General features: G+C 43.8%; 1 protein-coding gene across 4 annotated transcripts in view; it reads right to left on the reverse strand.

Annotated features, from left to right (window-relative positions):
• Positions 1–7,559: 7,559 nt before the first annotated feature.
• Positions 7,560–15,864, reverse strand: part of LOC121543614 (sodium-coupled neutral amino acid transporter 4-like) — a 32,281-nt gene continuing 23,976 nt past the window's right edge. For all 4 annotated transcript variants that reach the window (XM_045208859.1, XM_041853630.2, XM_045208857.1 and 1 more), the window contains 3 exons: positions 8,898–9,042; positions 8,541–8,638; positions 7,560–8,165 (listed from right to left, as the gene is read on the reverse strand). In XM_045208859.1, the coding sequence (XP_045064794.1) occupies positions 8,061–8,165; positions 8,541–8,638; positions 8,898–9,042 (348 nt within the window). In that variant the 3' untranslated portion in view covers positions 7,560–8,060. The remainder of the gene's footprint in view (positions 8,166–8,540; positions 8,639–8,897; positions 9,043–15,864) is intronic.

Consider the following 15,864-nt stretch of genomic DNA (forward strand, 5'->3'; position numbering starts at 1 on the left):
ACGTAGTACACAACTGGATGACAGTACACAACTGGATGACTTAGTACACAACTGGATGACAGTACACAACTGGGTGACAGTACACAACTGGATGACGTAGTACATAACTGGATGACATAGTACACAACTGGATGACGTAGTACACAACTGGATGACAGTACACAACTGGATGACGTAGTACACAACTGGATGACAGTACACAACTGGATGGCGTAGTACACAACTGGATGACGTAGTACACAACTGGATGACAGTACACAACTGGATGACGTAGTACACAACTGGATGACGTAGTACACAACTGGATGACGTAGTACATAACTGGATGACAGTACACAACTGGATGACGTAGTACATAACTGGATGACAGTACACAACTGGATGATGTAGTACACAACTGGATGACGTAGTACACAACTGGATGACGTAGTACACAACTGGATGACGTAGTACATAACTGGATGACAGTACACAACTGGATGACGTAGTACACAACTGGATGACGTAGTACACAACTGGATGACATAGTACACAACTGGATGACATAGTACACAACTGGATGACGTAGTACACAACTGGATGACGTAGTACATATCTGTTTGACGTAGTACACATCTGGATGACTTAGTACATATCTGGATGACTTAGTAGCCCACAAAACAGGAACCCGTTTTGGCTCGTGAGCACGACTTTCAAAACTACTGCCTGAAATTATACAAAAGTTCTGGAGCATCACTTTAAGTAATCTGTCATAAGCGTTCATGACTGCTTATAATGCCTATTATGTCACTACTATGTCAGTGCTCAGCAAGCCTTACGACAGAGGATTCTGTATTTACCTCTTCAACAAACACACTATTGTGGTACAGCATATTTACACAGATTTACTGTATATTGAATTCTCTAGACCATAGCCGTATATCAACATAAATTACATTGGCCTAGACCTTTTTGTTTTGAAATGAAATCTCTGAGACGTCTCATTGGATGAATTACTGTATCACAGTGTCATAGAAGGACACAGAGAAGGAAGGTCAGAGTATCACTGGAGCTCCAAGGGAAATGAGGTGAGAATGTGTCCTTGGTGGGGCAGGGTGAGGATAAAGAGATAGAGGGAGAAAGAGAGAGAGAGGGGAATAGAGGCAGGGGATGATCCAGAGGCAGAGGCATTATGTAACCAGATCCACAGTGAACCATGCAGAGGAGTATGACCTGCATCCTGAGTGAGGCTGCGAGCTGGTACTCACACACAGAGACACACACCTGACAAATGTAAGAATACAAGAAAGCATAATTAAATTTTTTACTGTTATATTTTACTGCAAAATGTAGTGGTATGAAAATGTATGCACTCACTAACTGTAAGTCGCTCTGGATAAGAGCGTCTGCTAAATGACTCAAACGTAAATGTAAAATGAATGGCTTCATATCCTAATTTCTTGGAATTTACTGATGGTATTTCCCCAAATGTCATAACATAAATAAAATAACATTTATAACATTCATAATTAACCATGAACTGAATGCACCTGAGCTACTGTACGCCGGTACAGTTGGAATAGCCTCTTCATTCAAATGAAACACATTCTGCTCCACATCATTTTGAAGGCTGATTCCTGCGCTTAGATGTTTTTGGTGGAGGGTAAAGAACAACACCTCCTAGCTCCCACCTGACCACTAGTGTGTGACCTGTCCTGGAACATGGCAAGCGGGTGCTAGATGTCAGGGCTGGATGTTAAATAGACAGGATTGAGGTATATTTCTGGACAGGCCAGACTGCACTGTGTCATTACGCCAGCAACATTGCTCCCAAATCAAGAGTTATTCTGCCCTGTGAGTCGGTCACAGGCGTCGTCACCACCTTACATAACACCAGCCGTGGGCAGGGAGAGAGGGGAGTTGGTGAGGAGATACAACCCCAAGCAAGTGCACACACAAGCACGTACACACACGTCCATTAGACATATTGCATATTTGATGCGGCGCTTGAAAGAGGATAATTAAATAACATCTATGCTATAGCTGTAGAAGAGAAGGAATGAAATTAAATAAAAATGTTATAAGTTGAGGTTAAATCAAATGTAAATTAATTAGACCTCGTTGTTAAATGTTCAAAAAAAAACAATAACAATATTTCACATACTTACAAAGAGTTATGGTATGGTACTTTACTGATTATACTAAACTAGTCAAAGCATTTATAAGATGCATTACTCAAAAATCAAGTTGTGTTTTCAGTAGCTAGTAATCAGAGCAAAAGATAATTTTGCACTTTTAGTTTATTCTGGATACTACTGGTAGTTATATTCTATGGTGGAAATCTCTTCAAATGTAACGTATAAACAAAATAGTTGCTAATTAGTTAGTGAAATATAATATAGACATTTAGCAGACTATTTTACTCAAAGAGGATTTACAGTTATCACACATTTACATTCAGCTCCATATCTGTCACAGAAAGGAGTTATGAGATATAAATTATGTCAAATGAGCACTTCACTACTTTAACAAGTACAGTGGGGAAAAAAAGTATGTGATGAATTTATTTGCAAATTATGGTGGAAAATAAGTATTTGGTCAATAACAAAAGTTTCTCAATACTTTGTTATATACCCTTTGTTGGCAATGACACAGGTGAAACGTTTTCTGTAAGTCTTCACAAGGTTTTCACACACTGTTGCTGGTATTTTGGCCCATTCCTCCATGCAGATCTCCTCGAGAGCAGTGATGTTTTGGGGCTGTCGCTGGGCAACACGGACTTTCAACTCCCTCCAAAGATTTTCTATGGGGTTGAGATCTGGAGACTGGCTAGGCCACTCCAGGACCTTGAAATGCTTCTTACGAAGCCACTCCTTCGTTGCCCGGGCGGTGTGTTTGGGATCATTGTCATGCTGAAGGACCCAGCCACGTTTCATCTTCAATGCCCTTGGTGATGGAAGGAGGTTTTCACTCAAAATCTCACGATACATGGCCCCATTCATTCTTTCCTTTACATGGATCAGTCGTCCTGGTCCCTTTGCAGAAAAACAGCCCCAAAGCATGATGTTTCCACCCCCATGCTTCATAGTAGGTATGGTGTTCTTTGGATGCAACTCAGCATTCTTTGTCCTCCAAACACGACGAGTTGAGTTTTTACCAAAAAGTTATATTTTGGTTTCATCTGACCATATGACATTCTCCCAATCCTCTTCTGGATCATCCAAATGCACTCTAGCAAACTTCAGACGGGCCTGGACATGTACTGGCTTAAGCAGGGGGACACGTCTGGCACTGCAGGATTTGAGTCCCTGGCGGCGTAGTGTGTTACTGATGGTAGGCTTTGTTACTTTGGTCCCAGCTCTCTGCAGGTCATTCACTAGGTCCCCCCGTGTGGTTCTGGGATTTTTGCTCACCGTTCTTGTGATCATTTTGACCCCACGGGTTGAGATCTTGCGTGGAGCCCCAGATCGAGGGAGATTATCAGTGGTCTTGTATGTCTTCCATTTCCTAATAATTGCTCCCACAGTTGATTTCTTCAAACCAAGTTGCTTACCTATTGCAGATTCAGTCTTCCCAGCCTGGTGCAGGTCTACAATTTTTTTTCTGGTGTCCTTTGACAGCTCTTTGGTCTTGGCCATAGTGGAGTTTGGAGTGTGACTGTTTGAGGTTGTGGACAGGTGTCTTTTATACTGATAACAAGTTCAAACAGGTGCCATTAATACAGGTAACGAGTGGAGGACAGAGGAGCCTCTTAAAGAAGAAGTTACAGGTCTGTGGGAGCCAGAAATCTTGCTTGTTTGTAGGTGACCAAATACTTATTTTCCACCATCATTTGCAAATAAATAAATTAAAAATCCTATAATGTGATTTTCTGGAGAAAATAATTCTCAATTTGTCTGTCATAGTTGACGTGTACCTTTGATGAAAATTACAGGCCTCTCTCATCTTTTTAAGTGGGAGAACTTGCACAATTGGTGGCTGACTAAATACTTTTTTCCCCACTGTAAATGTCCTGTACTTGTGGGAAATGCATCTTTCACACAGATCCTTCTCCTCTGTTAGTAACCGACTGAGCATCAACCCTAAGTCGTCCATGAAACCCAAGTGTAGCCCACTGAGCTTAAGTCTAGGCACAACTCCTTGTTTTCCCCTCATTTCAACAGCAGAGAGATGCAGCCAAGTTTATTTCACATTTTTATTGTTCATGATATTGAAACAGCTTCACTGATACAAAAATCCCCTTTGTTCAGGCAAATATACAATTTGAATGTTAGTTGATCCACAGGAAGCAGACACTGAACGGCAGGACACTGGTGCTGAGCCAGTGCTTCTTTCAGGCCAGGTTACAGATAAGGCAGATGCTTTTGGGGTAACACATTACTTAAACCCTCTGGCATGAAGACTACTTTACGTTGTCAAACGCATGACATGCAGTTTGCATGCCAGTGTTTGGTAATTTAACGTATATTAAAGTCAGCTGTCATGACTACAGCATGTCATGTTTATGTCATGCTATGACAGTCTAAAGTATGCTTCATAACAGAGGGTGAGGACATTGTACCTGAGTGATATTGAGGGCATAGCGTTGAAAGATACCCTCCCCGACCCCCTTCTTGAGTGTCTGAGACCCAAACATCTGTGCTCTCCGCTCTGGTCCTTCATTGGAAAAAAATTAGCCCCTTTTGAACGTTAAAAAACAAATGAGAAAATCACTACACGTTGTTAAAATCATGATGTATGTCCAAGGTCTTACATCTGGTGCTGTGTGTTAGGGGTGACAGTGGTAACCCTAAGGTCTGCTCCCTAGATTAACTGAAGTTTGCAATTATTAAGGCAAAGGTTGGTTTCTGCATTCTCACACAATAGTAAGGTTTTTGTCATGAAATGTATCTTGACATACAGTAACTGAGGTTCAGGAGGAATTTCAGCAAAGACACAGCAGCCCCTATAGATGTGGACCGCATCTAAAATGTGACGGTTGGGTGGTTCTTACTAAAAGCATGTGACTTGAATGACATTTAATTTTTGACAGCACACCCACCCGCATGGCAAGAACAAGTACTTCAGCTCAACATAGGCAATATCTACCTAAGTCTCGCAGGACATCAACACTACTTGGACCCTGCAGGCCACTGTAGGACTGAGGCATCAGACAATATTACCAACAAACCATTCATTAATTCAAGGTCTAGGTACTCCAGATATGTAACTATGAAGAAATATAAAGGGAGAAGAGATTTTCTACAAATGTACAAGCTTCCATAAAAGAAAGAAATATCATCATACAGCAAAATCTGAAACATTGAATACTAAAATAACTGTCAGATTGTAGAAGACTTCTGGTAAAATCCCTTACAACCCCCACACAAATAAATCAGTGAGTGTACCATATAATACGATTATTTACAAAGCATATACAAGTTGTCAAAAAAGACCATGTTTGTAATCCAAAACATGCACATAATATACCATTTCATTTGAAATATCAATTTGGTTCATGCATATGTAGATCCACAAAGGATCTGTAAATGTTGTCCATTTTGGCTGGATCCATTCAGAACGCGTATCTGCTTTAATACCTTAGAGAACAGGTATTCTATGCTTTGAATGCAAACTACTAATATAACCATCTACTCTACCCAGGGCAACACAAGTAGAACAGGCAGAAACCAACCAATTATTTTTCAGCAAGGCATAATTTGCACAGAATTTTCGGAATAAATTTATCGTGGTAATAAACACATACTGTTTATGTTAACTCTACTATCAGCACGAATTTGACGTAACAAATCACTGGTAGAAACTTAAAATAACAAGCCCTGTAAGCAACAGTGGATGCATTTCATTTCTCTAATCTTCTCCACCTTTAACATTATGACCAATATGGAACTTAAAGGGGCAATCAGGAGTTGAAATAATAAAATAAACAATCTGAAGAATGGGGTTGGAGAAATGTAACCTCTCTTAAATCCATAGACAAAGATATGGATGCAAGGACTGACCATTAATGATGTCAAAATTATGGTTGTAACCATGTTTTGAGGCTATATAGTGTTTGTTTACATTTACATTGTTTACAAACATTGGAGTAAAACAAGTGTATATTTTAGGTTCTGATGGGGTATGACAGTTAAACTAAGCTCATGAGGCAATTATAAGTTATATTCTTCAAGAATCAATGGGTACAAATCATTAATTTATAAGTCCAAAAATGTATGTAGCAACTGCAGATTGCCCCTTTAAGGTGTGAACTGCAAACACAGATAAAACAACTTATCTTGTGTCTCAGAAACAGTACAGCCTGGAGGTCCAATCCATTGCTTATTTTATTCACTTTTTTTCTTCTTCCACAATTGAATTTTGTCACAAGATATCGTTTTACACACTGGGATAGAAGAAAAACATTCTCATGGGTTATAGGATCGCTGTGCCAAGTCAAATAGCTAAATAACCTGTGTGGTATACTGCCGGTAGACCTTCTTTAACTCTCATAGAGTTCTATTGATGTTTCTCTTCACTGAAACTAGCTTTCACTAGTTGTATTTCATAGCACAGTTTACTTCACATGAAGTTTAGGAAGAGATGGAGTTACTAGTTGAAAATGATCTCAAGTCAACAACATGAGCTCATCTCCTGGTAATGTTCGCTGCAATTGACCCAAGGGCTCTGTAGCGTGACACATTGGACAAGAGTGAACTAGAAGGCAAAGGAAGAAAGAAGTAAACTGTCATTCAGTAGACCAGCAGACCATTGGCCAAGTACTGGTACATTCAAAACTCGGCAACATTCCAAATCTCTCGACAATAATACTGAATGTAGTCTCTTGTTTGAAGCACAGTCTACACGGCTGTTTCAAAATGTCTGACAGTGTGTGTTGATCATCATGTTAAGTGTTGATTGGGAGAATGGACATGGCTGAAAATGTTGACTTGGTGTATGTCAATGTGTATGCTTGCTAACGTCTAATCTCATGATTGCTGTCAAGGCATGTTTTGAAAGCAACACACTGGCCACTGAGAAATATGTGTGTGCACATCAACTTTGGTGATGTGATTGATTGTAAGAGTATAAAATAAAATAGAAACTCAACGAAGACCTACTTTACCAAACCTAGTTTACAAATATCTTTCAGAACAACTTTTTCCAATCTCTAGCTGGGAAAAAGATACTACAGCTGTCATATGTACGGTTACGTCGACTTTGCTTACTCCCCCTAGGTGTACAAAAATATATTTTGACAGTAAGCAAAAGAGCTCCAATTAGTGTAGATTGTGTGCTGTGTGTGTGTGTTTTGTGTGTACTTGTGTGTCTGCCTGTGTTAAAAATACATTAAAACTTGAAACATATGCTAAAAGTGCTCTCTGTCTGTTTTTGAACCCTGTCTGTCTGTCTGTCTGTCTGTGTCTCTCTCTCTCTCTCTCTCTCTCTCTCTCTCTCTCTCTCTCTCTCTCTCTCTCTCTGTCTGTCTGTCTGTCTGTCTGTGTGTGTGTGTGTGTGTGTGTGCGCAGAGCCCATGGCCCTGTAGCCACGCCTGCAGTCACAACCAGCGCCAATAGTGGCAGCTCTCAGATCAGCTCTCGTTCTCTTTGGGTTCTCTTGACAGTTTAATGGTTGAGGTCCCTGCTCGTATTTCTCCTTTCCACAGAGTAGGGATGATGGGTTATCTAGACCACTACGGCAGGGCGCGCAGCAACAGCCACAGCGTCTGCCGTCTTTTCTCCCGTTTCTGACCGTCCTCCTTGATTACTTTGTGTCCTTTCGGTGAGTCCCTGTTGTGGAGGATTCTTTACAACTACACCATCCAACAACAACAACAACAACAACAAATAAAGAAAAAGAATAAGGACCTTAAAATATTCTGTGTCAGTCGTAGAACGTAGTCCCCTCCAGTAATACTTTGTGGAAAGGGGTGGGGGTTGAGAAAAGCAAACCGTCCCTTTACAGTACGCTGATGTACTCAGTCTGTGGGTGACCTTACCCCCAAGGCCCAGTCAGGGGAGGGGGGTTGAGGTGAGAGGGGGTGGAGGTAAGGGGGGTCCTCTGGGAGCGTCCAGTCTCGGTGGGGCTGGGGACGGGGGTGCTTAGTGACCACCGCCGGAGCCGGGAGGGTTGTGGATCCAGTCCATCACGATGAGCGACAGGCTGCTGAACATGAAGATGATGCCCACCACCAGGAAAATGGCCGCCTAAGATACATTAGGAAAAAGAACAACGACACTGTGAGAGGAGGTAGTGTGAAGTGTGCATATTTTGTACGTTTAGTGCAATCCTTTTTTGGCAAGAATCTCAGGTGAGCCTCGGAAACCCTGTTTTAGGGGACTGCTGTAAATCTGTAAACCAGGGTTGTTGTCTAAGTGCTGGGGGTTGTTCTAATAACAGCTATGGTGTCTCTGTATGGGCATGTTGGGAGCCTCAAGTGATGGGTGCTAATTTCGGCAGGCTATTTCATGTGTGTGTCATATGTTGCGTGTGTCACAGTGACTGTTCTGTGTGTGAGTCACCATATCTGATTTGGAGTGTATGTGTGTGTGTTTGTGTACCATTGTTTCCTGCACACTTACTGAGATCTTCTGCAGGGAGCGCATCGGCACAGACTTTACCAGCCGTAGATAGAAGGCAGCAGGCAGGATGAAGATGAGCATGGTGGCTGCAGAGGAGCCTGGGAAACAGGAAGAAGACCATCAGTCATTTAGCCTTTTCTGTCTAAACAAATGTCCTCACTTAGACAGTACTAGCCTCAGGGTGTGCAGGATTTTGACCCAGCCAAGCACTAACACACCTCATTCAACGAAATACCTCCACATCAAGACATCAATAAGTTTAATCAGTGTTAGTGCTTGGTGCGACCAAAAGCCTGCACACCCCGTAGCGCTCCAGGAATGGGTTGGGGACCACTGCTGTGGTGGAGGAGGACTCACCGATGAAGCCGAAGATGTCTCTGATGGTGGGGACGAAGATGACCAGCAGGTTGTTGAACACGAGGATGAATGCGGCGATGAGCATGTGACGCACCCAGCTGAACTCCCGTTGGCTGAACAGCATCGTGTTGATGGAGGAACGGATCTGCAACACAACGCAAACCTCTTTATAACGTCTGATCGGCTCAGAAAACACACAACTGCTACATACTCAGAATCAGTTGACACTTAGGATACCACTTGTAAAGTGTTTTTTAATGTATTGATTAATACAGCACTTTTTTGTCTTTATTTCTCTTACGCACACGCACACACACAAACAAATACACACACACACAGTCAAATTCAAGGGCGAGTAGGTATTATTGTCAGTCATGTCTGCAAACCAGTCTAAGCCCACAGGCCAATTTCTACAGTTGGCTGCTGACTGAAGTGTGTCAACTGCAGCAGATGAGATTCTAAGTATGCAGCCAGGCAGAGTTGCATGGAAGGAGGCCACCAGCTAAGAGGCTGAGAGCTGCACAGCTCAAGGCATTGAGTTAAAGACTTCACTGGGTGAGAGGTCACGGGTATCAGGTGAAAAGGAATCGCTACAGGCCAGCCGGCCACAGGGGGAAAGGTTGAGGAGGCGGGGTTTAAAGCGCCATTCAAACAGCAGAGGATTAACTTCGGGAGAGCCTCCTGCAACAGCACCCTGGGATTGCATCAGCCGAGGGCCAGAGAAGGCGGGACCGAAGGCAGCAGGGGAGAGGCGTGCCCTGCCTCCAGGCAACGCTTGTCACTTAACAGTTTCCCTTTTTTCCCCTTTATTGAAATCCTCTCATTTGCTCTTTTCACTAATGATCCCGTTCCTACGTATCCATTTAAAGAGCAGAAATACGAGATGCTTGGCTGGTTCATGTTTCAGTCTAAATACTTGTTTGGTGAGGGATGATGGCGTGCTGCTGTCTTGAGTTGTGGATTTCGAGCCAAAATGGCCGACACTGACACCTTGCTGAAAGAATGTATGAAGGAGTGGCAGAGATTAACACCCTTATTATTTTGAGGGAGTGGCAGTAACTATGCTAGGCAAAATCCCCCCATTGATAATAAACCATCCCCTCTCCCAGCAGCCATTGCATAATTGGGCCGGTGAAAACCTGGTGCCTGGGCGTGACATTTCTACCCACCTGGCCGCCAAGGCTCTGAACTATTCAGCGCCCAACAGAGATCCTGCGCAGGGCCTTTGGATTGCACCATGCAATATTTCACTGCATCTCCCTCCCTCCACCAGCTATGACAGCTCCCACTGGGGTGAGATATGTGGCAAAGCGCCACCGCTGCTAAGGTACCTGGGTCTACCAGGCCAGCCAAAAGCTAGCAACATGGCCCAAAACCAGGGAGCCAACTGGGCTCCAACCAAGTGAAAGATTCTGCAACCTTTTCAGCTACAGCTAGATATAGGGCCTGGAATTACTACGCCTTGGTTTGCTCCTGCTTTTTTCATAGGGGAGGAAGACATTAAAAAGGGTAGAGCAAAAAGCTACATTCAAGATTAAAATAAACAATCACACCATAAGGTCAGAAATAAGATAGAGAGGTTTTAACTTGAGATTTTTTAAATCCTCAAATGACTGGCCATCAGAAATAAAACCCATTTTAATCCCTTTTCCACCATATTCAACAAGCCTATTCAACCACTGTCAAAGACAGGTGACAGGGTTCACTTTGTAAAGCCAGTCAAATTATCCAGAAAATACTGTATCACAGCAATAATAGGGGCTGGTATATAATTAACTTACTAACTATAAGCTTATTTTCCATGAAGTCACTGTGAAAAGACAGCATGCATGGCAGGTTACTTTTGGTCACAGCCAACAGGGCACTGTGCATGTGCACCACAGGGTTTGCCTTCTCTGACCTGCCCTCTAGTGGAAAACTCAGCAGCAACCTAACAACTCCATCACAAGAGTACAAGCACTAACAGGCCAATGTAGCCATCATAGCTGACTGCAACACAAACAGAATCACTTCTTATTACAGAGCCGTTAGCACCAGCAAATAACAAGGTTAATAGTTAGAAGACTTATTTCAAAACATGCGTTTGGTCCCGCTGCTTTATTTACATCATTGGAGATACGATCAAGAAAAGGCCAAACGCCTTGAAATGAGGCCAGAGAATATCACAATATAACAGATCATATCACACCAACATTCAAAAACAATGTTGTAGGTAAATTAAAATAACTCATGAAAACAGGAATCATTATACTTAAGAACATTTTAAGTGACTTCTTAAACAGAAAAATGAACAGTTGACTTGAGGTAATCTGGTAGTTTGTGTTCCAGTTATTGAGGAGCCATGAAACAAAAAGAGCATGGAGCATGGGTACTAGGCAAGTCCGCCTACCACATCTAAATACTGTTTCATTAAAACCTGCTGGTTCGTGACCAAGTATCTCTACTGTTGACATTAGGGTCTTTACTGTTTGAGCCCACCCTTCCACCTCTCCTCCCCTCGTCCCTCCTACACAACCCCAGCCCTCCCGCCTGTACTCAAGGACATAGTGCTTGAGAGACAAAGCAAACGTTCATCTGGGTGCTGAAGGACTCTCTGCAAAATGAAGGGCAAAGGACTCTCAAGGGGAGGTCTCAAATGTCACGTCTCGTGATTCAGAGGGCTGGACACCTGGCAACGTGATGCCAGCGTGACTAGTTACTTTCATTTCACCTCCATAAAACTATCTCCTCAAGCTTGTGCGGTGAACTGAACTCACTGCGCTGTAAATGCTGAGGTGCACGTGATGCTTTGTTGAAGCCTGAGCAGCAGTCAAGGGGGGGAAATCAATGGTTTGATGCTGCTGGGTTATCTAGGCCTAGACTCATGTGTTTGGAAAAGATGATGTCATGCATATGCTATGCCCCCCACAGTTTTTCAGGCGTAACAGACCAGTAGCTAATGGCTACAGCGAACACGGCAGCAGACATTGTGACATGATTGTGTCCAAACATGTATTCGACATGCTGTACTTGCTTTATGTTCACATCGCCTCCCTTAGTTTCTGTGCTTGACTACGGCCTGCTCAAGGCGCCTTTCTGCTATGGGAGGGGCTTTACAGACACACATTTACTTTTACATTTTTGTCATTTAGCAGATCCAGAGATTTAGCTCTTATCCAGAGCGACTTACAGTTAGTGAATGCATACGTTTTTTTCATTTTTTTTCCGTAGACAGGGGCACAAGTGGACAGGAGCACAAAATGTGTAACGTGTTACAGACATGTTCTCTTGGGGTCCTGGGGGTGTTCCTCTGTCTTGTCCTTCTGAGCTGGTGCCCTCTGATCCAGAGCGGTTAAATGCATCAGTTGAATGCATTTAGTTGTAGAACTGACTAGGTACCCCCCTTTCCCTTTCCCTAATGGATGACATACACCAAACGTATGTGGACACCCCTTCAAATTAGTGGATTCAGTTATTTCAGCCACACCCATTGCTGACAAGTGTATAAAATCGAGCACACTGCCATGCAATCTCCATAGACAAACAGTGGCAGTAGAATGACCCGTACTGAAGAGCTCAGTGACTTTCAACGTGGCACCGTCATAGGATGCCACCTTTCCAACAAGTCAGTTCATCAAAATTTGTGCCCTGCTAGAGCTGTCAACTGTAAGTGCTGTTATTGTTAAGTAGAAACGTCTAGGAGCAACAACGGCTCAGCCGAGAAGTGGTAGGCCACACAAGCTCACAGAACGGGACAGCCGAGTGCTGAAGCGCGTAAAAATCGCATGTCCTCGGTTGTAACACTCACTACCGAGTTCCTAACTGCCTCTGGAAGCAACGCCAGCACAAGAACTGTTCGTCGGGATCTTCACGAAATGGGTTTCCATGACCGAGCAGCCGCACACAAGCCTAAGATCACCATGCGCAATGCCAAGCGTCGGCTGGAGTGGTGTAAAGCACGCCGCCATTGGACTCTGGAGCAGTGGAAACGCGTTCTCTAGAGTGATGAATCAGGCTTCATCATCTGGCAATCCGACGGACGAATCTGGGTTTGGCGGATGCCAGGAGAACGCTACCTACCCGAATGCATAGTGCCAACTGTAAAGTTTGGTGGAGGAGGAATAATGGTCTGGGGCTGTTTTACATGGTTCGGGCTAGGCCCCTTAGTTCCATTGAAGGGAAATCTTAATGCTACAGCATACAATGACATTCTAGACGATTCTGTGCTTCCAACTTTGTGGCAACAGTTTGGGGAAGGCCCTTTCCTGTTTCAGCATGCCAATGCCCCTGTGAACAAAGTGAGGTCAATACAGAAATGGTTTGTCTAGATTGGTGTGGAAGAACTTGACTGGCCTGCACACAGCCCTGACCACAACCCCATCGAACACCTTTGGGATGAATTGGGAAGCCGACTGCGAGCCAGGCCTAATCGCCCAACATCAGTGCCCGATCTCACTAATGCTCTCGTGGCGGAACGGAGGCAAGTCCCCGCAGCAATGTTCCAACATCTAGTGGAAAGCCTTCCCAGAAGAGTGGAGGCTGCTATAGCAGCAGAGGGGGGACCAACCATATTAATGCCTATGATTTTGGAATGAGATGTTCGACGAGCAGGTGTCCACATACTTTTAAATAAATAAATAATAATATGCCATTTAGCAGACGCTTTTATCCAAAGCGACTTACAGTCATGTGTGCATACATTTTTTACGTACGGGTGGTCCCGGGGATCGAACCCACTACCCTGGCGTTACAAGCGCCATGCTCTACCAATTGAGCTACAGAGGACCACACCACTTTTGGTCATGTAGTGTATGTCGCGCAGCTGAGAGTCATGTAGAGACGAAGGGATTTGGTTCAGTCAGTCGTCCTGATAAGCCCTTCCCAGCTAGTTTATGCTGGCTACCTGGTAACAGTAGCAGCATGGTGCTAGTTAAAACTTGTAAAAGAAAGTGATGATAATCTCGATGGGCGAGAGAGAAATAACTTGTAGTATTAGTCACCATCTGGAACTGGTCACCATCTACAATTTCTTCCATCCCACTTGATTTTATTCCGAGTAGGATAGAAGCCTAGACGAAAAATAATGTAATGTTTGTAGTAACCATCTGGATGTCACAGTGATACAGTCTACTGCCCAATGGGGAGAGATTGCGCTGCAAGCAGGCAACACAACAACACGGGGTACAGTGTTCTTCACTCCCGCTTGCCGCAGTAAGGAAGGGGTAGCTAGATAGTGTAGCCAATATCAGGCCAGGGTGACAGCTGAAGGACATTTATTGTAGTAATTGTCACAAAAAATGTCCAACTACGGCATTAACGTCTAACGCTACATAAAAACAAAAACAACTCATAAAAACTAAATGATTTCAACTTCGGCAGACAAATTTCAAATTCTCGCTGAAGTTTCTAGCCACAAGCATAAACTAGCTAGCTGGGAAGGTCTCATTGGGAGACTGACTGAACCGAATCCGTTCGTCTCCACTCGACTCTCGGTGCGCAAGAAACGTAATCAATTTGGGCACTAGTCCCTATAGCCTCTCCCTTCTGGCACTGCATTTTGGTGTCAGCTGCAGTTGTCAGTGAGTGCATTGTCCCTCCCTCCCTCTATCTATCTATCTTTCTCTCTCCCTCCCTCTCTCTGAGGGGGAGGTCGAGGTGAGGGTTTTTCCACTGTCTGCTCAGGGCTTATCTCCTGTAAACTTCCACTGGGATTGTGAGATTCACTCGCACATTCCCATGACCAAAGAAGCATTCACCCCCACAGTGAGAGAGCTGGTGAGTGTGTGTATTTCTCTGTGTGTGTGTGTGTGTGTGTGTGTGAGAGTATCAGTATAGCCCACAGACAAGGTGTGTGTGTGTGTGTACCGCTCCAGCCCACAGACAAAACTGCAACACCCCCCACCTCTCTTTATCTCTCCAAGCAGGGCTGACCAGAGCCATGGGGCTGACAGTTCTTCCCTGCCCTCTGCTGGTGTCTCAGTGTAACAACACCACCAACACATACTCCATTACCCTTCCATCCTAAAACTGTCTCTCCCATCGCAAGAACCCATCTCCCAACTCCTGCAAGCTACAGTGCCTGTAAGTAAACAGTGGGTCAACTAAGTCCTTTGAGAGGATCCATTATAATGGGCACTGCTAAGTGCTAATGCATGGTTTATTGTAGGCTACAATGGAGGTCCATGACACCTCTAAGCCCTCAGCCCTTTATGGGCTCCTGTGCCAGGCTAGGGCCAAGACAAATATAGCCCACGGCCATATAGGGGGGTCAGGTATGGCCATGTGAGGCCAACGCATTCAGTGACTCACACACACACCACAGGCAGGCAGACAGGCAGGCAGGCCGCATGAACAGGAGGTCACATAATAACCGGTGGAACAGAAACACAGTATCAGACCTGAACTGACGCTACAAACCAAGGCTAAACTGTACAAACCGAGGCTAAACTGTAAAAACCCGAGGCTAAACTGTAAAAACCGAGGCTAAACTGTAAAAACCAAGGCTAAACTGTAAAAACCAAGGCTAAACTGTACAAACCAAGGCTAAACTGTACAAACCAAGGCTAAACTGTACAAACCGAAGCTAAACTGTAAAACCAAGGCTAAACTGTAAAAACAAGGCTAAACTGTAAAAACAAGGCTAAACTGTAAAAACCAAGGCTAAACTGTAAAAACAAGGCTAAACTGTAAAAACAAGGCTAAACTGCAGCTTACACTTTAACAAAATAAGGACGGTAGTAATTGACATTATGGTATATATTTGCTAGGACAGCATGTGGTAACAATATGCTACTGAGAGCTGACTGGGTAATGAGAGACAGAGGAGTTGTGAACATTACACTGTGTTCCTTGGCAGCCAGGCTAAAGAGCTTGTGATGAACAAGACAACTATTTTATCACTGCTTTTTCACATTTGCATTGACATTTTAGTCATTTAGCAGACGTTCTTATCCAGAGCGACTTTTTTGTGCTTTCACATGCTGTGCCT

The sequence above is a fragment of the Coregonus clupeaformis genome, chromosome 28 (genome assembly GCF_020615455.1).
Source record: "Coregonus clupeaformis isolate EN_2021a chromosome 28, ASM2061545v1, whole genome shotgun sequence".
Taxonomy (NCBI): domain Eukaryota; kingdom Metazoa; phylum Chordata; class Actinopteri; order Salmoniformes; family Salmonidae; genus Coregonus; species Coregonus clupeaformis.